Genomic DNA, 23,984 nt, shown 5'->3' on the forward strand with positions numbered 1-23,984 from the left:
TATCTTTCTTAGTCTCCATACATACATTCTTCCTTCTCTAGCCACCCACGAATGCCTACACTCAAGACTCTAATCGGGGAGCCTGGGTGGCGCAGTCGGTTGAGCGTCCGACTTCAGCCAGGTCACGATCTCGCGGTCCGGGAGTTCGAGCCCCGCGTCGGGCTCTGGGCTGATGGCTCAGAGCCTGGAGCCTGTTTCCGATTCTGTGTCTCCCTCTCTCTCTGCCCCTCCCCCGTTCATGCTCTGTCTCTCTCTGTCCCAAAAATAAATAAACATTGAAAAAAAAATTAAAAAAAAAAAAAAAGACTCTAACCACATCCCTCTTCTCACCTTGCATACAATTCTCAAATACATTCAAATGACAAAATACACAGTATCTTCTGCTATATCCCCCATCAGATAAAACCAACAGAAAATGACTACATATTTTATGGGTCAAAAAAAGGCTGCAAAACTATTATACATGTTTAGATAAGTCCAAACTGTTTCATTAATATGCTTTTACGGGTTTCCCGTCAGACAGCCCTCATTACCAAGACACGTGGCAAAAGGCACCACCTAAAGTTATGAGAAAAATTGAAAAAAATTATCACCAATGATCATATTTTTCCGGACACTAGGAAGAGATTCCCTTTATCTTTCACATTTTAAGCACTTGTTCACACGTCTGTTTATCCTCTACATGAGGGATTCCTTTCCCTGCCTTTTCGTCTGTTTGTCTCTAGATGGAAACATCACAAGGAAAGTACAGGAAAGAGGAGGTCTGGAAGAGTGAGGAGAAGTGAAAAGAGGGCAGGGGAGGGGGTGATGTTGAGGAAAGAGGGGGCAGGGAAGTTTTAAAGTGCTAAAACATATTCTCCTACATCAAAGTATTTCATCTTATTATACAAAATCTATTTTTTTGCTATTAAAACCAAAAGGTAAGGGCATTTCTTGAAAAATAGGTGAGTGGTATAAGAACATAAGAAAGAAAGAAAAGAAAGAAAGAAAGAAAGAAAGAAAGAAAGAAAGAAAGAAAGAAAGAAAGAAAGAAAGAAAGAAAGAAAGAAAGAAAGAAAGAATCTCTGGCTTAAAAGTAGAAAAAAAAATCCAGACAAAACAACACAAAAGCAGTCAAAATAATATACTTCCCAATGTGTGAGTGCCCACACATGCATATCTGCTAACAGCACATACAAAAGTAATCAGAATATTTAAAAGTATTTGAGGCTTGTTGGAGTATCGTTCAAGGTAGGCTTGCCCATGAAGAAGAGACAGCTGATTAATTCAGAAAATGCACTAGCAAATATGTTTCTGTAAACTACTATATACCTGATATCAGAAAGAAATTCAAGGTCCAAACGGTTACTGGAAGCGATCAATTATTTTGCTAAAACTAGAATTCAAAAAATAAAGTGTATAAACTTCAAATTCTGTAGTAATCAAATGTAGGCTGAAACTGAATAGAATCTCCATGAATAACTTCTAAATTATTTGAAAGGAATACATTTTTCACTGGTTTGTTTTTAAGCATATCCTGGAAGGAAAAGTTTTTTCAAGTTCAACATATTTCAGGAACCCAGAAATTTGTTATGTTTGATGTTATTTGCCACAACTCTTTAGGACAAAGCCAAAGTTTTCTTTCCTACTTATTATATTCCTAAGGCTATGAGTAACAAAAGATGTGCCACCACAAAGAAAAAAATAATGTGAATAAATTTCTTTTACCTTCTTGGACCAGCCTGTTTAAATACATACATACATATATACATAATATATAATATATAATTTTTCTAAGTTTATCCTATCATCTCATAGCAAACATTAAGAACTCTTTTAGAGTCCACCAGGCAAATGATTTAGTTTTGCTATCACTACAGAAAATAACCATAGCTCAAGAAATCATATGCTGTTAATCAAACAGGTGAAATCTATTCATCAATAGATTCATTTGTCTTCACTATTAAAATCATTTTAGCTATGTAAAATATGCAGTGTTAAATCATCTTTTAATCTCTTGAAAAAAGTATGCTATAATTACTTAACTTTATACTTAAAATGTCATTCTTTAAAATATGTTTCTCTCATGTGTATCTCTTAGCATCAAATAAGAGCTTTCCCAAAAATATCAATTTGTGCATAAAACTTGTTTAGCACCGGGCAGCAAATTTTCCTCTCATCGGTCACTAAACTGAAAATGTGTGCACACCCACACAAAATTAAGCCTAAAAATTTTCATTTATTTTTGCTTTTTCTCAACTACAAACCAGTCACATCAATGATCTCATTTAATCTTTACAATAACCCTGTAAGGTAGTAACTAAACTATTATCACCAACTCTGCTACAGCAAAACACAAAGTTCGGTTCAGAAAAACTAAACAACTTCTCTAAAAGCAAAGAACTTTTGAAGAGAGGCATGGGACGTGATCCCAAATCTATTAAATCCAAATGCCCTCATCCACAGACAGCATCAGTTTATCCATCCAAAATGACCTGAACACTAAGATCCTGTTTCAGCATCAAACAAGAGGCTCTATTTTCCATTCAGAGAATAAAAGTGGAAAAGTCATTATACCTAACAAAGTTCTATTACAGCAAATGCCAACTTTTAAAACAACGTTTGGTTTAAAATTTTTCCAATTGTTAACACCTCCTAAAATAGTTTTTCAAAATCATTAACATTTCTATACTACAATAAAATGAAGTTTGAAGTTCTACCTTCAACCATGAGTATGAAATCTAAAACTAATAAAATAATTCAATTACATTGCTCAGAAATCGATAGCCTGCCGGGTACACAAAAATCAAATATCTAAATATACTACAAGTATTATTCACATCTGGTTTGCTAAAGTCAGGAAGACTTCTGGGATGTAAATGAAGTGCAAAGACATACAGATGTTATGTAAAATAGACTGGTAACTATATTCGACTTCAAACATTAGTGTTTATTATTAAAGTACTAATTACTGCTCTTTCAATCCCTATTTTATTTCCGCACTTCCCCTTCATCCCCCAATTCCCATGAAATTATGATACAAACACCTATAGCTACTGATGAAAAATTTTAGGACTGGCTCTGTCCGAGACCGCACACTGAGCGTGGAGAGGCACATAGGAATGAATGGTAAAGATCATCGTGCCAAAGCAACTCATCACTCATCAACAGAAAAACCAAACCTTTAACCCATCCTCTGTAAACTTAAGTAAACACTGAGATTAAATATGCCCATGGAGCAAATGCTTTAGTTAGAGCAAATCAATATAAATAAAGGAAAAAAATTTCTCACCGTCAAAGAATCTGTAAACAAAACCGTATTTTTACATACCCATACATACTAACACCATTCTAAATGTAGAATTATCCTTTTCAGGCAAACTTTGATATACATAATACCTACTTTCTAGTTAAATATATATATTTTTAAATCCTAAAGGATTTGAAATGTACTAAAAAAGGGAAAACATTTTTTAAAAATCCATGGTGATTTGACCAAAAAAAAAAAAAAAAAAAAAAAAAATCACATGCCAGTCCCCAATTTATCTGATTTGAAAAAAGAAATCCTAATTCTCATAAATTAAGTTTGGTTAATGAGATCCACAACCATGTCATCAAAGCTTTAAGACTTACAGGTGGGAGAGGAAGCTGCTAGTGCGAATTAAGTCACAGGGAGGAATGACGAAGTTAAGAAGGTAAAGGTTCCAGAACAGGCAAGAGCTGCCAGCCAAACTTGTGGCAACCACCTAAAAAAGAGCTAACCTTACAGCTTAACATCTAAGGTTCAATAGCTCTTATCTGCAGCCAGGAGCTGGAACCCTTAGCTCCGGGCAACTTCATGGACAGTAAAATAGAATTGGGATTGTGTGCCCTGCTCTTCTGATAGGAAACAATCACCCATCAGCTTACGATTCCAATTCATCAACTTATGATTCCAATTAAGTCTGTGCTATGTCCAGAGATAAATGAAGTAAATATTTGCCTTTCAAGGTTTTAGTTTTTGATCCTGGTTTGATTGATATAAAAGTCCACGCTTGTTTGGCATTCAATAAATGATAGTCAAAAGTTTAGCACTGGTTAGAAAAGTGATTCACAGTCCTGGTTTAAGATTTTCAAGGATGTATTCACAGACATTTAAGGGGCATCAATCAATTCTATAAAAATTATCACCATTTGAATTCAGCTCACTGTTTTTAAAGTTATGCATATAACACTTTAAATAAGAAAGACAGGGGTGCCTGGGTGGCTCAGTCGCTTGAGCATCTGACTTTGGCTCAGGTCATGATCTCAAGGTTCAAGAGTTCAAGCCCCGCACTGGGCTCTGTGCTGACAGCTCAGAGCCTGGAGCGTGCTTCGGATTCTGTGTCTCCCTCTCTCTGCCCCTAACCCACTCACATTCTGTCTCTGTCTCTCTCAAAAATAAACAAACATTTTAAAAAATTTAAGTAAGAAAGATAAAAAAGGATAATGAAAATAACAAAACAGAATATTTTAATTCCACATAGTGTGGTAAGAAGGGGTTTAGATATAGGTTATTGGTTATCTTTCTAGTCCCATATTCCACAAAAATTTAATAATACACTATTCAATAAAATGTGTAATACACCAATTAACAAAATTTTATGTAATAAAATCTATTTTAGTACATCTAAACAAAGACTGTTAGAAAATAAATAAATAAGCTGCTTCCCCCATCCGTCTCTTGCCAAAACATAGCTACGGTCAAGCAAATAAACGAAAAACCTAAAGGTTCATAAGACTCACCTTTTGTTGACTGGTTTTTCATCCTTTTCATACGGTCGGACAAACCACTTCCCAATCCTAACGAAGTTCTTATCCATTAGGCACCTGCGATAATCACACCAAGAATTATATTTAGAGTCTCAATAACAAATTAGCAAGTCACTGAATCAAATAATCGCAGATGAGATATACTATGGCAAATAAAAACATCCCCAATTAAACTGTCAAAATGTTTTCTTATCACTTAAAATTTTTATATTATAGAGATGCTGAAAGAACTTTCTGACTTTGAGCATAAATTTTTATTATGAATTATTCTTGCACATGTAAAAAATTATGCAAAATTAATTGGCTGAGGTATTCCTGAAACGTCTTAAACTTGTGAATCACTTCAAATCCAAACACACTTTTGCATTATTTCAACTCTTGTGTCATCAAGGATGTTGGGAATACAGGCAGCACTCCTTACGAGTACCTCAGAGGTATTCTTCTAAGCCAGGGATGCTCATTTTGCAAGCTGTAATGCTGGCTTTCTTGCTTGGCATGTGATATGCAATCCTTTAGCAGAGATCTCAGAAACAGAAGCACTGCAGAGTCTCTTCTACTTAGGTGTTTTTCTTCTGAAAGTATGGTGAAGCACTTGGTTATGGCTTGGCAAGAAAACAAAGAACCACAGCCATTTCTTCCATGGTGATTATCTGCTTTCCTCCTATCCAAGTTGTGCCCCACTTCTGTTTCCATGCTGTTTTGTGTACATTGTGTTTCAATGTCAAATTACAGGGTAATCCTTCTGCAGACATGTTAAATGGCAATTGAACTCAACTCATAGAATACCAAAAACGCACACAATTCAACTGAAGTGACAAGAATACAGACAGCTATGACCAAGTTCACTCGTGTGCAAGCATATGACAACTGTATCATACCTGCCATCTGGCCAATTCTGAGATGCCATCATTTGTAAGGAATATCCCTGATTTTACAAATATAAAAATGTGGGAGAAAATGCACATTTTGAAATTGACAAAATACAGTAATCTCTAACATTATTCAACGAAATGACACATATTTTGTAAGAAAACCTGTCAGAAAGTTGGATGTAATTCTTCTACAAAGGTTCTACCTACCAGTAAAAGAGCTACATAGCAATTCTTTATTCAATATTCAGGCAATTCTGCAAGTGGCTTGCTTTTGCCTCTGTAATTTCCATACCATCAAGGAGGACGGAAACAATTCAAGCCTTCACCGAACTCATTACAGGTTAGATGGGTTAGTAAATGGCAATAGTTTCTGCTGGCCACAATGTAACTCCCTGTGGGCAGAGTCAATCTGGAGCGTTGTTGCATCAAAAAAAAAAAAAAAAAAATCACTGGCTTCAACTGCTTTTATTTTGAAAATGAATTTCCACAACAATCTTCCTTGTTCACAATGTAGAAAATCATTTTCAAAGCAACCCAATCTGTTTCCCTAAGATTATAAATGAAGTTGCCTTTAGGGTTAAAGACTACATGAGTCCATTAAAATTAGGAAATAGGGAATATCCAACAAGGTGAAAGTACTCAAGAAGCAAAACTCAAAAAGTTATGTCCACAGTTTATCCCCCAGCACACAGGCTTAATTGTATTCTTCAGGCAGAATAGACAGACAGACAGACAGACAGATAATTTCCACTGAAAAACTCTAGTGTTTGCTAACAGCAATAGTACCAGTAACTATGACTAGAATCACTACCACCACCACCACATTTGAATACCAGATGTAGTATATCATTTAATTATTGTAATATTTGTATGAGACAGATGGTACATGCCAACTTTTATACACGAAGAAGCTGAGGCATGATGAAAATGTCACCTACAGAAGGTCACACAACCAATCGAGAGCAGAGCTGGGATTAAGCCTAGGTATATCTGATCACAAGGCCAGAACATTTAACTATTACCATATATTGACTCACATGCTGTCGCATTTCCTCAGTTCTTTCCTCAATTTCAAAGTCCAGATGCAAGCTGTAATTGATGGGTCTATTTAATGTTTCTTTATCCTCTAAGAGCTGTTATTAAGTTGAAGGTATTCTTAAACCCGGTAATGCATAGAATGAAAGCAATGGAGCAGGTAACAGGTACAGGATCACATCAAACACTGTATGTGGCCTTCGACTGACACACATCCTCACTTAATAAATAACCACTTAAAAAAATAAATATCACTTTAAATATATTCACACCCTTATATAGGTCTTGAAGGTCAGAATTCAAAAGAATAATTTATTCAATAACACACACACAAGACGAATTTACAGTTAATGAACAGATAAAAACCAAGGCTTTAGATAGTAGAATATGAAAGACAAACAGATAAAGTATCTCTGACTAAGGGGGACAGAGTGTAAAGTTGGCTTCAAAACCCTTGCCCTTCTCTGAAGTAAAAGCCACAAATTCTATTTGCTGACTTGATTCCAGCACAAGCAAACAAGGAGTTAGGGGGTAAAGGAGAAGCAGCACATAGGCAAGACCACTCAGGTACAAAGGCAAAAGGCAAAAAGCTAATGAATCCTGAGAGCCTAACTCTGTGTTAACCCATCTCCTGGAGTTCCCACAACAGATCATATTTCTTTGTCAGGCAATGTCAACAAAAGGTTATTATCACGAATACAAAAATCAGCCATGGAAACTACTGATCCTTGCTTCTGTAACTATCTAGTTCCAAATGATAGTCATAAATGACTTAGTGATTTTCGACTGCTAATCAATTTCTATGTGATCAGTGATTTCCTACGCACTGAGAGAAAAACATGAGAACAAAATCGCTATGGATGAAGTACAGCTGACCCTGAATAATGATGCAAGGGTCAGGGGCTCCCCCTCCCCATGTAGTTGAAAATCCATGTATGACTGACCCCCCCAAAACTTAAGTACCAATAGCTCACTGTTGACCAGAAGCCTTACCAATAACATGAACAGTCAATTAGCATATTTTGTATGTTTTGTGTATTATGTACCATATTCTTACAATAAAGTGAGAGAGAAGAAAATGTTAAGAATGTCATAAGAGAAAACACATTTACATTACTGTATTTATAAAATGTTAATAATAATCAATAATAATAATAATAATAATACAGGTGAAAGTGAACTGCAGAGTTCAAACCAGTGTTGCTCAAGGGTCAACTGCTGTATTTTTACACAGTTTCGTAATTACTGGATTTGTAACCAACTTACCTCTGTAGGAGGGAGCTGTCTCAAATGTCATGCTCAGCAGTGACATAGCAGAGAGTTAGCAAAGTTATACCAAGTACTTCAGAGAAGGCTGGGACCATTTTAGTGAAGTCACTGAGTACCGTGCCCTGACCCCGAAAGAGTACAGAAATTAGTTGCTAATACGGGTAAGTATGAGAAGAAAGTTTCTTTTCACTCAAGAGACAGGTGGAAAGGACTCAGCAACTGTCACTATCAACTTTTACACTCTTCCATCTCCCTGATCTCAACTACAACTAATCCAAAAAAACAAACCTCGGGGCGCCTGGGTGGCGCAGTCGGTTAAGCGTCCGACTTCAGCCAGGTCACGATCTCGCGGTCCGTGAGTTCGAGCCCCGCGTCAGGCTCTGGGCTGATGGCTCGGAGCCTGGAGCCTGTTTCCGATTCTGTGTCTCCCTCTCTCTCTGCCCCTCCCCCGTTCATGCTCTGTCTCTCTCTGTCCCAAAAATAAATAAACGTTGAAAAAAAAAATTTAAAAAAAACAACAAAAAACAACAAACCTCACTTTCTCTCTCACACACACAAGCACAGAGAGAGACAGAGACGGAGACACAGAGCCTCCAAGACTAAGACGGAAAGAACTTCCATCTGGTGTTTTGCACTGTAGGTTGTGGGAGGAAATCAGACCTTTTGCTGAGGAAGGTTCTTCCACCACCTGACAGACACCTGGGACTACGAGGGCGGGAGAGCCGGGTATACTGCGGGACTATGTCCCTGGTTCTCCATCATTTCGGGGTCACCAATCCATAGCATAAATAAATCTAATGAAAGTTATTATAGCCTCTTTCTCTTAAGAACTTCCATACACAATACTAACATGAATCACTACTAACTGTGCTTTGGCCTGGAATCCCTCCCTCATCCCACTCTATCCTGTCCTCCTCTAATTTAGTTCTGTCCATCTTTGGTGTCCCAGATCAGCTCACACAGCACTCTAACACCTACATATCGGCCCTTGCATCACTAAGTTGTAATGATTCTTTCCATGGTTCTTTTTTTCCCCAAGAATCTATGAGAAATCTGGGGAAAGACACGGTAGTTATCTTATTTACTGGCCATAGTCAACAAACATTTAAATGCCTGCTCTGTAATATGCTTTATATTCTGTTCCAAACTAGTAAGCGCTCAATAAATACCTGAGAAATGAATGCAATACACTAAGAAGCATTTTCCTATCATAACCTAACACTGTTATTCTTCATGTTTGCAACCATTAATCATGGGGAGCCCCAAACTATTACTTGAATTTTCTTGTGTGTATATGTTCCTGCTAGTGAGAACACTCAATGTTGGAGGAGGGGGAAATCTACACATTTCACCTTGTTTCATAGCCCATCAGCCTCACTCCAGACTAAAATCATAGGAGATACTCAACATGTAAGGAATCACATAGATGATTTTAAAACAGTTTAGGAAGACTAGCACAACTGCCCATATGCTTTAGTTATACTTGAAGAACAGAATTAAGTCTTTTTAAGAGAGAAATTCTAAAATACAAAAACTAAAGAATATCAGAAATATAATTTCTCCTTTTTATATTCTAGCAACCTTTTTTGAATTATTTTTGAGGGACAAAAAAATTTACACTTAACTTGACAAATAAACCTTCACACACACAAGAATGTCAGTTAACCCTAGCTGTTCACTCAGTAACCCCAGTCATTATTACTGAGATTTTCAAAATTCTCTTACTGTTAAGATAGGACCTAATTCAGTCAAGTATCATAATATAATCTTTCAAGGTCACAATGTGATGCCAGATTTATAAAATGTTCTTTAAGCAATTCTAGGAAAGTATTCCTCTTTATTTTTTTTTTTTAACTTTATTTATTTTGAGAGAGAGCAAGCAAGCAGGAGCGGGAGAGGGGCAGAGAGAGAAAGGAACAGACGATCCCAAAGCAAGCTCTGTGCTGACAGCAGAAAGCCCAGTGCAGGGCTCGAACTCACAAGCCGTGACATCCTGACCTGGGCACCAAAGTCGGACATTTAACCAGTGGAGCCACCCTGAAGCCCTGAAAGTACTTCTCTTTAGAAAGTAATTCCCAGCCCCCTACTATTTACCAAAAATCAATGTTTCCAGAAGAAACAGCTACTAAAAAATGAAAATGAAATCACGTTGTGTTTGTATGTGTGCATATGTGTCCATCTGTATGTGTGTGCACACACACTTCTGTGCTATGCCACATGGCTCTAAATAATAAAGTACAGAGACTAACTGGACTCCAAAGTTGGCAAGACCCAATTTCTTTTTTTTTTTTTTTAACATTTATTTATTACTGAGAGACAGAGAAAGAGCATGAGCAGGGGAAGGGCCGAGAGATGGGGAGACACAGAATCCGAAGCAGGCTCCAGGCTCCAAGCTGTCAGCACAGAGCCCGACGTGGGGCTTGAACTCACAAACCACAAGATCATGACCTGAGTCGAAGTCGGACGCTTAACCAACAGAGCCACCCAGGCACCCCAAGACCCAATTTCTAATCGCAAAACCATGGCAGACCTGAAATAAGATTATAAGAGCCACAGCAGCAGCAGCCACAGCCTAACTCAGCAAACTATTTCCCAAATGGAACTGTTGGAAGGTTTAGAAGGGAGCCCCCACTGGCTCTGGCTCCTTCAGCACACCTGAAACTATGCAGGAGCCACAGTTTTCAAAGATTAAAAAGTTCAAGGATGGGGTGCCTGGGTAGCTCAGTCCATGAAGCATCCAACTCTTAATTTCAGCTCAGGTCTTGATCTCAGGGTCATGAGTTCAAGCCCCACACTGGGCTCTGCGCTGGGCACAGAGCTTACTTTAAAAACAAAAAAAGTTCAAGGATAGTGTTTCTCTACCACACCCGGAATCAAAGTGCACTTTAGTGTTATCATCTAGTTACACAGCTGCTCAGATAGACTAAATTTTATATAATTTCATAAAAGAAATTCCTTACCAGCATCAAAGCCTTTATTTACTTCACCACTCCAATCTATATCAAACATATACGCAAAAAAGTCCCCTTCCTAGCAACTAGTCTCCTTCCTAGAATTGCTCCCAGTTCCCAACCAAATAAAAGAAATTCACATAATTTAGAAGCTGAAGAAATCTTTTTCAACTGATCCCTTCTATCTTCATTATTTCAGGTTCCTACCGTGTCCTAGTGGGTGGCTGGCTCCTCTGGCCAAGCACACCCTATCTTTCCCATCCTCTCCAAAATCTCTGTAAAAGTTAGGCATTTCATAGGCCTAGCCCCACCTGAAATAATTTTTTAAAAAGTCTTAATCCATTCTCTGTCCTAAAAGTATTAAATAGATCAACTGATTGGTCTCAGGGTGAATGTGTTTCTCTCTAGACATTTACAAACAGATACAAGCTTTTACTCACTTGTGTCTGGTCATGTCTATAGCAATTCTTCCTTTAAAAGCATATGGCCCTTAGATCTAAAGACTCCTTTTCCTACTTCCTTTAGAGAACTGCACACTGCCACAACTCAATAAAATAGGAATTTACTGATTACTCATTTCCTGCTCTGTTACCACACTATACCCAAGGACTCTCAATATTGCAAATTCTATCACCATTTCTTCATCTAGGCCTGTACCCAACACCATGCTCCAGTGAATATATTTATTATGTTGAAACCTTAGAATCAGCATATCCAAGGACAGTGCTCATGTACCCTCTGATAATTACCTCTACTAAATCACAATACCACAGGACATTGAAAGCTAGTAATATACAAATATAATGCTATTGCTATCACAATTATAATCCAACTTCCTTCACGTTATTTTTACTGTACTTTTCTAAATGACTATCTTCACTCTAAACAGCAACTCCTGGTAAACCAAAAAGCCTGGGTCAAAGGCAATTCTAGAAGGTAGTTATAAACTACCTTGGGGTGACTATGGTGGCAATCCATTAGGAAAACAGCACCAGTGGACTACTCTGAAGGGACATTAGGTTTTACAAATGTCAAATAAGTCTCCCTAAGTAAGTATGGACAGGATAGAGCTTAACAGCCTCAAAAGACCCATGTGATCTATTGTGTGCAAAGCAATGATTTGCACTTTAGAGAAAAAAAGTACCTTTCCATCAAAATCAGCTTATGAGTTTGATTCTAAAAACTTAAGACAATTAAAATTAAAATATACTACCACATTTGATAGCATTATGCCAGACATTTTAAGCATTTCTAGAAGCTACAAAAGTAAGATTTTTTTAAGTCTCATAAATGATGCAAATCACTAAGTACTGAACTGGGTAAGCAGTACTAAAACTGGGTGAGATGAATGGCACACATTTCCTGGCTTTTTTTTTTAACAGCTCTTCAACCCAATGTTTGACTTCATTCAGATAGCGTCAGGTTAAGATGGACGTACCGTACTATGAAAGCTATACCAATTACAATAACATAAGAGTAACAGCCACTAAATCTGCAATATTAAAAATGCCAAATGAAGAAACTACTGGAAAAGATTGCAGGTTCTAGTTTTCCATAATCTCTTCACAGTCAACGTCTTTCTCCATAAGTGAGGAGTGTAAAGCAGCCTAAACTTGAAATACAAAATGTAACCTTTGAGAAGTTCACTGTCTGTACATAATAAAATCTCACTAAACTTCAAAGACCGATGAAAAACAATCTGAACAAGGACATTATCAAAAAGGACAGAAAATCAGCAGAGATTCTATATAAGTAAAAACAAAATTAATTCCAGGTATGTTGCCAAAAAGGGATAATCGATCATTAGGAAAACAATAAGCACACTTACTGTCTCAGAGGAGAGAAAAAAATATTCATGACCGGATCCTCTAAAACTGTACGACCTCAAAGGCCCAACACTTTCAGATACTGAAATTTTGACTAAAAAAATCACAACTGAAGAATATACCAAAAGAGGGCAATATGATTCAAAGTTTAACAAAATGTGTATAAATACACGCGTAATTGTGTTTTAGAAACATATCTGTATTTCAGTAATGGAACCGACGCCAGTTTGGAGGACAGATTACAAGAAAGGAAAAGACTTCAATTAATAGGTATGGTAGCTTGCTATGTTTTTCTGAAAAGATTGTATCCTTTTCCCAAACATGCACTGTCCCATTAACATCAAGTTTGGCCATATGACTGGGGTACGTCCTACAGATGGATAATAAATACTTTCTCATTCATTTGACTTTCAGCTTGGTGGCACATTTCTCAGCCAATGCAACGTGAGCAGAAATGGCATACACCACCCCTACACAGAGTCTTAAATGGGCTATTACATATTTTGCCATCGCTCTTTGTGCTCCATCAGGAGCCCAGCAAGTCTTTGACAGGACTGTCCCATCTGCATGATTCCCAACTGGAGGGAAGAGGATACAAAGGAGGGTTCCCAGTAAAGGACTCACAATGGGCAAGCAGTATGAACAAGAAATAAATGTCAACTGATGTAAGAGAGTACGCTCTTTCAGGTTTTCTGTTACTGCACCATAACGGAGCCTAACCTGACTACAGAATTTTGCCACTGCAAAATTTCATGAAACACTTACAAGATCTTCAAGTAAGCCAATGGCAGTCAAAATGAAGAGAATGGGACTGACTAGAGGGATAACTGGAAGGGGGGGGGGCAGGGGGTATCCAATATTATATGATAAGAACCATAAACCACCCAAACAAAAACTCAGGGTACAAGGATATGAAACAGGGCACCACATGGAAGTAGGATTGGATGAATTATAAATGAATCTCAAAGAGTAAGATTTTTTTCAATGATTACGGGGAGACAGATTTCTGCTCAGCATAGGAGACTTTCTGACAATGAACTTTCTAGCATCTAACTAACTGAACTTTCTAACATCCCTCTGAAGATGAAAAGAAGTCCTTTGGAAAGCTGGGTTCACATAACTAGAGGTTTTCAAGGAAAGGATGGCTGACTACATAAAAAGGATATTTTAGAATGGGATTCTAGAATTATCTGAGCAAACAGGCTAACAGACTTTTAATGCTGTGTCCAACTCTGAAAACAGTAGTACTGATCATTCTATTTGCTAATATTAACAGCAGTTAGCCATTTATTGAGCTCTCATAATGAGAAAGGTACTATGCTGAGCAAAACAATCCTTCACCATCTTATACGTAAAGAACAAGGGCTCTGCAAGCTTGTCATTTGCCATATATTAATTCACTTGGCAGAACAGAGATATAAAATATCTTCCATCTCTAAAGACAATGAAGAAATGGACTTACAGCAATGTATGTCCCTGCAAAGATAGGTTATATTATAGCCAGATAGGTTAGCCTCTATCTGACACCTTGAAGGAAAACGCTCTTGAGTAAGCAACAGTGAAGTTTGTTGTTTTAGTTTTTTTTTAAGAAACAGATGACACTAGCTAGACACATACAATGCAATGTGCACAAACACTGAAGAGCTACAGGAGGAATGAGTATGATAAAATGAGTGAGGAATGAGGAAAGGTAAAATATGTGAAGTCATATTACCTTAGAATTTAAAACATTCTACACAGCATCAATACAGTATTACCTCAGCACCAATCAATAGCAATTAAAATGAAATTATCTTATTCTGTGTGAAGTTTACAATGTTACCTTAATTTCTTCAGTGAAATTATTTTTAGTAATTACTGCAGAAACTCATCGTTCTGTATACACCAGCCAACTGCTGCCTTTTGGAAAAAAGATCAATCTGTATGACTCCCACTTAGCTATAAGTAAGATCTTCTCAAAGTAGTTAATGGAATTCTTTTTTTAATTAAACAAATCGGTACACTTAAAAATACAAAAAGCAGAAATAATAAATCACTAGTGCAAGCTCTGTGAACATGCGAACTAAGAAAAAATTCATTGGGGAAGCACAAATACCCTACAGGTGATACATTCCTTGATGATCTACTTCAATAACCTCAATCCTGGCTTTCATGCTAGAAATTCAAAACGTCCACAGTGGGAAACCCAGTCCATATCTATCTGAAAAGAAGTGAAAAGACATGACAGAAAATTGCCAGGAATGAGATAGTAAAACTGCATTTCAATACATTTAGGTTGTAAACAGATAAGCAAGTTAAAGCAAATGGTCTAAGTTAGGGACAAACAAAAAGGCAAGCATGTGTTAGCCAACCCAGTTTCTGTTGACAATGGATAAAGAGAGCTAAAAGCCACCATTTAAAACGTGTCCTTGCTTCATGAGCAGGGTAATTCTCACTCATACAATAGTTACTTAAAGTTTGGTGAAAAGAGAACATTATTTTGAAAGATAAAAGAATTAAAACAGTTTTTCAAAAAAATCTCAACTTGTCCATTCTAATTGTAGAAAGGGAGCTAAACAGCTTCATTATTAATTATTTTCTAAAACAAACACTTTTATTTCAAATAAAGTCTTACAAGAGGATTAACATCAAAATATGCAAAATAATAAACCTATGGGGAAACCAATTATTGAACAGTAACAATAAGCCAAGTATTATGCGGCACACATCATATACATCATCTAACAAAAACTCAAGGTGCAGAGTATCCTATACTTAATTTAAAGGGTGTTTACTAAGGCTTAGTGAGGTTAGGGTAACTGCCCAAGTAACAGAATGTGAAATCAAACCAAAGTCTAACCCAAAGTCATTTAGAACTATCCAAAGCTTTATTGTATCCAGTATGTCACAATGAACTTTCCTGTTTTATTATTTTATTTGAGAGGGGTGGGGGGAGGGGCAGAGAGAGATGGAGACAGAATCCGAAGCAGGCTCCAGGCTCCGAGCTGTCAGCACAGAGCCCGACGCGGGGCTTGAACTCCTAGATTACGAGCTCATGACCTGAGTGGAACTCAGACACCCAGCCAATTGAGCCACCCAGGAGCCCCAATGAACCCAATGAACTTTCCTATCAAATAATAATGCAATTTGACCTGGAGTTCAGTTTTTATCACAAATTTAGAATTCATGAGCAAGAATAAATGAATTATCTGCATTTCTCTTCTCTCCCAGTTTTCCTGTTCTTCTCATTTTCTCCCAACCATTTAAAACACAAAGACTGAAAAATTACAAATTAATTTTTCTAAAAAAAACTAAATTAGGATATTAAAATAACAGAGCGAGCTATTTTTTTAAAGTATGTATTTTGTTCCATATACATTAAAAACATACATTTAAAAGACTGTTTAAAGATGCATTAATTATAATACAGATAGTAAGAGCTTCACTACAGCGTATTTCAGAAACAGTAAAGTTTCCACATTTTCCTGAAGGGACTTTGTGTGTGTGTTTGTTTTGTTTTGCAGTGGGAGACAGAATTACCAAATACTTTAATTATTTAGGAGCATTCAACTCTCAAAAATCAATGCTTCAAAAATATACTACTGCCTTAGTAACAGATGGCTGGCCTCTAGGCCCACTCCAAAGCACAGAGGTAGGAACTGAAGTTCAGAATGAAAAAGAGATAAACTTGGTGGGAAAGGTCTTTCTGAGTGACCTAAACGGTGACAACTTATCGACCCCGGCTTAGAACCCTAAGCACTGACAACTGTGGTGACACTACCCTAACCAGCAGCTTGTATAAGGAACTGAATAGTACCAGAACGTCCCTTCAGCTCTGATCATCTGACAGTACTACATAAAGACTCAGGAAGAGAAGTGAAAAAGTTTTCCTATGGAAGTTCTTAATTAACCCATTCTTTATCATCTATTTTTCCCCTTAAGACACTATCCTGAGCCCGGAACATACTGTTATGCCGTAAAGTAAGGAGGTGCTTGAACAATGACAACAGGTCAAAAAGCTATAAAAGCCATCATGAAGGGACTTCCCCTGGCCAAATCTGGAAGGACTTACACATCTAAATAAACAATGATAGTAATGAATTGTAATCCATGGAATGAAACAGAAATCCATTCCTCCAAATTTATATAGCTAAAAAGGGAGATAAAAACATAAGAACACATGTACATATAAGAAAATGAAAAGCTCTTCCTTACAAAAGAATGTCCAATAATAAAAGTAGAAGGAATGGTGGCATTTGAATTAACACTACAGCTGTAACAGTACTGACCAATTTAGACAACAGAAGATAAAACACAAGACCAAACGTGATAACAGGATAAGTACACAATCTCATTGTACGTGGCCACAAATTACTTATTACAAAATTAACAATGATCGCAGTTAACAAGTACTTACTAATACACAGTGTAGAAATGTGATGGAACACCACCTCAAACAAGTTGATCAACAATGTTAATACCACTGGCCTTGAAATCACAGACCTCCTGCTTTGATATACTGGGGACATGACATCATGTCTACACTATCACTACAAAATGCATAACCTAAATATAATCATGAAGAAACTATCTCAAATTGAGGGACATTATATAAAATATATGACCTGAACTCATTCAAAATGTCAATGTCAAGAAAGAAAAAGGACGGCTAAGGAACACATCTAGGTTTAAAGAGACAGGAAAACTAAAATGTATGATCATGGATTGGATCTTGGGGGAAGGCGGCTTAAGATATCAAGGACCTAACAGGGACAGTGATAAAGTTTGAGCTGAATTACATATTAAATAATGGCATTTTATCAATGTTAGATTTCCTCATTTTCATAGTTGTACAGTGCTCACATGTGAGGATATCCCTTGTGTTTAGGAAATGTACACATAAACACTTAGAGGTTAAAGAAAGAACAATTTCAAGTGTACATGTGACTATCGAGTGGTTCGGAAAATAAATTTAAAATACACACACACATTAGGAGTAAGAGAGCAAGCAATTGCACGAACTATAAAGCAAACTGGATAAAAGAAAAACCAAGTAAAGGATATATGAAGTTCTTTGTGCTATTCCTGAAACTTCTCTAAAGTTGCAATTATATCAACATGAAAGAAATGAGATTTATATAATCTTATCTTTATCAAACTGCATACAAAAGCATTTTGAGACCTAACAGGAAAACCTATGAATATACAGCATTACACTTGGGTGTCTCAAAACAACTGTGATGCTGTTCCTTCTCTCACCTTTCTAACAGATTGTGGATCGCTTTGAAGAGCAGTGTCCGACATTCATAGGAAAGGCCATTTTCCCAGAGTCCTTCTTCCACAACTGAAAAAAGCAAAACAAAACAAAAAATTGAACCAGTAAGTAGGACATCCAAATAAAAATAAACTTTTAAGACATTTTTCTAAAGCAAAGTTAATGAATTCATTTAGATGATCTCAAACTGAAACAGAGAAAGGAACTTAAACGCTTGCCCAAAGTCATAAAATACCTACGTACGGGAGGAAATAACATGTTTCAATTTTAAAGTCTTTGGAATGTAAGCATAGTACAACTCCTCTCCGGTAAAGGTCATTCCAACCCAATTTTTCAAAATTTGAAATCATTCAAAGCATTCAAATCGTTCTAATTTCTTTAAAAATTTTTTTCTTTCTTTAACTGTTCTAAAGGCGGTCTCTTAATAGGATTTTAAGGACATGACTTTAGGAAAAATGCCAGGAAATTAAATCTTAATATAAGATCAAATTTATTTCCTAAACTCATAATTTCATTAATGTCGGACATTTGGGGAAGTATCATATTTGCCTTTGAAATATATTATAACACTAAGCCCCAAGTAACTCTAACACCAAGAGAATCCAACAGACTAACAATGCCCCATGCATTCCTAACATTCTTTTCATATATAAAAGGATATAAAACGCCCTAGAGAAGACAGTTAATTTCCTTTTAAATTATATTAGTTCAGTTCAAGATAGCAAAAAATTGGAAGGATGGAAACCACATTTGCAGAAGAAAATTCTCTCTCTCTCTTACTTGTTATCTTGACAAAAGCACTCACCAGAGAAAATTCTGACAGAGAATTAAAACACACGTTAAGTCCACATGCATTTGTAATGCTTTTACCACACCAAGAGACATCTCGAAATTCATCTCCATATTCTCCAATCACACAGAATTAGAAAAAGTGTATTTACATTCATGGGGTTCATTGATAGCACTTTTTTTTAATTATAAAACTGGGTTTGTTTGGGTTTTTTTTTTTGGTACATCAGGTTTTTATTTTCCTATGTGGCTGACCATGATTTACCAAATTTTCCCAAAGCCACCTCTGTCAGAAACATTTTATTATTTATCACAAGAGAAACGGAAATAAAGTACAGCAAATAAACAAATGTTCCACTAGCAGCAGACTACTTCTGGTCAGGACAAAACAACCAACAGCTTTCTACAATCCTCTGAAAGTGGATTTTTTTTTTTTAATTTTTTTTTCAACGTTTTTATTTATTTTTGGGACAGAGAGAGACAGAGCATGAACGGGGGAGGGGCAGAGAGAGAGGGAGACACAGAATCAGAAATGGGCTCCAGGCTCTGAGCCATCAGCCCAGAGCCTGACGCGGGGCTCGAACTCCCAGACCGCGAGATCGTGACCTGGCTGAAGTCGGACGCTTAATCGACTGCGCCACCCAGGCGCCCCTGAAAGTGGATTCTTTATAGATCTGTGTTCTCACACATCTATCCTCTGGGTAGAGCTTTTCCTGGGTGAGAAAGAGAGCTAACATTTCAATAAAATGAACAACACATATTAATTTGCTTTTCCTTCCTTATGTGTCTCATTGATTCTAAGACACCATCAATTTTTTTTAATGTTTTTGAGAGAGAAAGACAGTGCAAGCAGGGGTGAGGCAGAGAGAGAGGGAGTCACAAAATCTGAAGTAGGCGCCAGGCTCCCAGCTATCAGCACAGAGCTCCACGCGGGGCTCAGACCCATGAACTGAGAGATAATGACCTGAAGCTAAGTTGGACACTTGACTGACTGAGCCACCCAGACACCCCAACACCATCAATTTTCAGATGCACCATTATTTTATATATCGCTAAAGGTGGTGGGGTAAGCTCCTAATTAAACTATAACATGCCTCTAATCACTTAGGATTCTTAATTTGCAATTATTTAAAGTGCTCCTTTAGATTTATTGACATGTTTTTTTTCAATATCATTACTGTACATACATAAAACGGACAATATAAGCTGAAGAGAAAAGAAAAAAGGTTAGAAATTCCTAAAACTTGGGGCGCCTGAGTAGCTCAGTCGGTTGAGTGTCCAACTCTTGATTTCCACTGAGGTCATGATCTCAAAGTTCGTGGGATTGAGCCCCATGTTGGGCTTCGTGCTTACAGCATGGGGCCTGCTTGGAGTATTTTCTTTTTCTCTTTCTTTCTGTCTCTCTCTCCCTCTCTCAAAATAAACTTTTAAAAAAATTCCTAAAACTTCATCAGCATTCAAAGTGTAACTCTTCTGAATCACATTTTCCATCAGTCACTAATGTCAGTTAGTGTTTTCTATATAACAGTCTTTTGCATCATAAAGAGTGCTGGTGATGTAGCATTTGTGAAAGAGTTGCATCTCTTTTCCAAGATTTTCTTCCAAGTTGGTGACAGCTATTCTGTATGTTGTTAAAAAAAAGTTAATCAAAATCTTCAAATACACTTTAACAGGCCCCCGTAAATTCTTAAACCAATTATCAACATTGTGTCATCTGTTTCAACCACCTTGCTTTCTTTTTGTTTTTCTTGATATACTTTAAAGATAAGAACATACTTTGGTATACAACAAATCAGAACCTAAGGTCTACAAATTGCCTTTCATGTTATATCTCTTAATTCTCCTTAATCTATAACAGCTCATCTCCTTTGAACATGCATTAACTCACTGAAAAAAAAACAGGTATCATATAGAATACTTCATATTCTATCTATTTTTATTGCCATCTCATGATACCATTTTTTAATGTTGATGCTACCTGGACCTTAACAGAAGATGCGAAAGTTTTCAAACAACCATAACTCTCTATTTCTTCCTCAAATAGTCCTGAAATATTTTAACTGAAATATTTAAGTGTTTAAGTGTTTAAATGTTATGTCATGCAAGGTGGAATACTAAACAAGTTTGAGCAATGCCAACTACACCACAATGGTAAGATACCATTATAATTTTATTCTGATTTCAACAATTTTAATTTTTTTTAACGTTTATTTATTTTTGAGACAGAGAGAGACAGAGCATGAATAGGGGAGGGGCAGAGAGAGAGGGAGACACAGAATCCGAAACAGGCTCCAGGCTCTGAGCTGTCAGCACAGAGCCCGACACGGGGCTCGAACCCACGGACTGTGAGATCATGACCTGAGCCGAAGTCGGACGCTTAACCGACTGCGCCACCCAGGCACCCCTGATTTCAACAATTTTAAAACAGACTATAGGGGCGCCTGGGTGGCGCAGTCGGTTAAGCGTCCGACTTCAGCCAGGTCACGATCTCGCGGTCCGTGAGTTCGAGCCCCGCGTCAGGCTCTGGGCTGATGGCTCAGAGCCTGGAGCCTGTTTCCGATTCTGTGTCTCCCTCTCTCTCTGCCCCTCCCCCGTTCATGCTCTGTCTCTCTCTGTCCCAAAAATAAATAAACATTGAAAAAAAAAATTTTTAATAAAAAAAAAAACAGACTATAGAGCTGATTTTTTTTCCTTTGAAAAAATTCTTAAAAGAACAATTACAGAAGACCTACAATTAACATCACTTAGTGTTAAAAGACTGAATATTTTCCCCCTAATATCAAGAACAAGGCAAGGATGTCTGCCGTCACCACTCTTTTTCCAGCTTTAGAGGAGGTGTCAGCCAATACGATAAGGCAAGAAAAAAAAATAGCAATCATACTAATTCAAATAGAAGAAGTAAATATCTCTATTCATAGATGACATGACTGTTAGAAAATCCCACAGAATCAGCAACAACAACAACAACAACAAATAGTTACTAGATCTAAAACTGAATTTAGTTAGTTCACAGTATACTAGGGTCAACAGAAATTTTAAAAATCCTATTTCTATATACTTTAATGAATAAGAAATTACATTTTTAATTATCATTTACAATAGCACCCAAACCCACGAAACTCTTGGATATAAAACTTACAAATTAAGTGCAAGAATTATACGCTAAAAACTACGATACTGATAAAAGAAATCAAAAAGACATAAATAAATGCAAAGGTATACATTGATCATGGACTGAAAAAGTTACTATTGTTATCAATATTAGATCTAGAGAGTCAACTCGGTTCTAATCAAAAATTTCTGCAGGACTTTTTACACAAGGAGATGCCAAGTCTACATATTTCTATGACAAAGCAAAGGAACTAGAATCACCAAAAGAATATGGTAAAAGAAAAATATAGTTGGGAGACTTACACCACCTGATTTCTAGATTTACTAAAAAACTAGAAGTGACAAAATAGCATAGTACTAGAGAAAAGTCAGATATATAGATCAACAGAATAAAGAGTCCAGAAATAGACCCGCAAATATACTGTCAATTAATTTCCAAAAAAGACGCAAAGGCAATTCAGTGGAGAAAGGACAGTCTTTTCAACAAATGGTGCTGAAATAAATGAATATCCTTATGCAAAACAAAACGAAACAAAAGCTTCAAACTCTACCTCACACCACTTAGAAAAATTCAACGCAGTGCTGAGGTGGCTCAGTAGGTTAAGTATCTGACTTCGACTCAGAGCTTGGAGCCTGCTTTGGATTGTGTGTCTCCCTCTCTCTCTGCCCCTCCCCTGGTTATGCTTGCGCGTGCGCTCTCTCTCTCTCTCTCTCTCTCTCTCTCTCTCTCAAAAATAAACATTTTTTAAAAAGTTAAAAATAAAACAAATTTTAGAAAAAGAAAAATTAACCCAATATTGCAAAACCTAAAATTATAAAATTTCAAAAACATAGGAGAAACTTTATATAAGCTTAGGTTAGCAAAGATTTCTTAGATATGACACCGAAAGCATGGTCCATAATGCAAAACTGTTAACCAGGGCTTCATCAAAATGAAGACCTCTACTCTTCAAAACACATGTAGAAGTTATGTTAAGATACAGAAAAGACAAGCCACAAATGAGGGATAAGCAGTCACAAATCATATATCAGACAAGAACTTGTATTTACAATATGCTCTTCTGTTTTAAAACTATCAAAACTCAACACTAAGGGAGGGGAAAAAAAAGTTTAATGGACAATAGATCTGAACAGAGCTTCACCGAAAAAGGTATATAAATGGCAAATAAAAACATGAAAAGGTGCTTGAAACATCACCAATTATTAAGGAGATGAAAATTAAAATCACAATAAAATATCATCCATCAGAATGGCTTAAAAGAAAAACTGAGTACTACATGCTAGCAAGCATACACAGTAACTGTAATGCTCATCTACTGCTGAAAGGAATGCAAACATAGTACAGCCACATTGGAAAAGCTGACTTTGGCAATATTTTCTGAAGTGAAACACATATTTGCCATGCAGACCAGCAATACCCATCGTAGGTGTGTGTGTGTGTGTGTATGTGTGCGCGCGCGCGCACGCGCACACACACACACACACCCATACATATATACATTTATATATATATATTTTTTTTTTTTTCAAGCAGAGTAAGAACTGTGTCCACATGAAAAACTGTAGCAAATACTTATATGTGTCTTCCCCCCACCCCAAAATAATGCCAGGAACTGGAAACCACCCAAAAGTCCCTCCACTGGAAAGAACAAAGAGTAGATACTCCACACACTGGGATATTATTCAAAAATAAAAAGAACTGTTGCTACACTCAAAACATGGATGAATGTCATTATACAAAGTGAAAAAGGCCATCATAATAAAAGCCACATGCTTTACGATTCATTCATATGGCACTCTTGCAAAGGCAAATTTAAGGTAATGCAAACTGCTCAGTGGATTCCCATTCCCATCGTTGGAATGGGAGTGGCTGATAACGAAGGGACATGGGAAATTTAGGAGATCATGGAACTATTTTAAATCTTGATTGCGGTGGTGGTTACATAACTGTACATTTGGAAAAACACGTAGAGCTATACAATCTTTTACTGCTCTACATAAACTCATTTTACTGTTGAGCAAGCCTTCTGAACCTAAGCTGTTATGAATATACTTCCATTACTTTTTATATTTTTAATGTGGAAGATGAGAACAGGGTGTGAATCAG

At 36.8% G+C, this 23,984-nt stretch overlaps 1 protein-coding gene across 2 annotated transcripts in view; it reads right to left on the reverse strand.

Moving 5' to 3' along the window:
- MED13L (mediator complex subunit 13L) overlaps window positions 1–23,984 on the reverse strand; it is a 306,114-nt gene that overhangs the window by 128,572 nt on the left and 153,558 nt on the right. For both annotated transcript variants that reach the window (XM_043557691.1, XM_043557690.1), the window contains exons 3-4: window positions 17,962–18,046; window positions 4,744–4,827 (exon numbers count right to left, since the gene is read on the reverse strand). In XM_043557691.1, the coding sequence (XP_043413626.1) occupies window positions 4,744–4,827; window positions 17,962–18,046 (169 nt within the window). The remainder of the gene's footprint in view (window positions 1–4,743; window positions 4,828–17,961; window positions 18,047–23,984) is intronic.

This window comes from Prionailurus bengalensis, chromosome D3, assembly GCF_016509475.1.
Source record: "Prionailurus bengalensis isolate Pbe53 chromosome D3, Fcat_Pben_1.1_paternal_pri, whole genome shotgun sequence".
Classification (NCBI taxonomy): domain Eukaryota; kingdom Metazoa; phylum Chordata; class Mammalia; order Carnivora; family Felidae; genus Prionailurus; species Prionailurus bengalensis.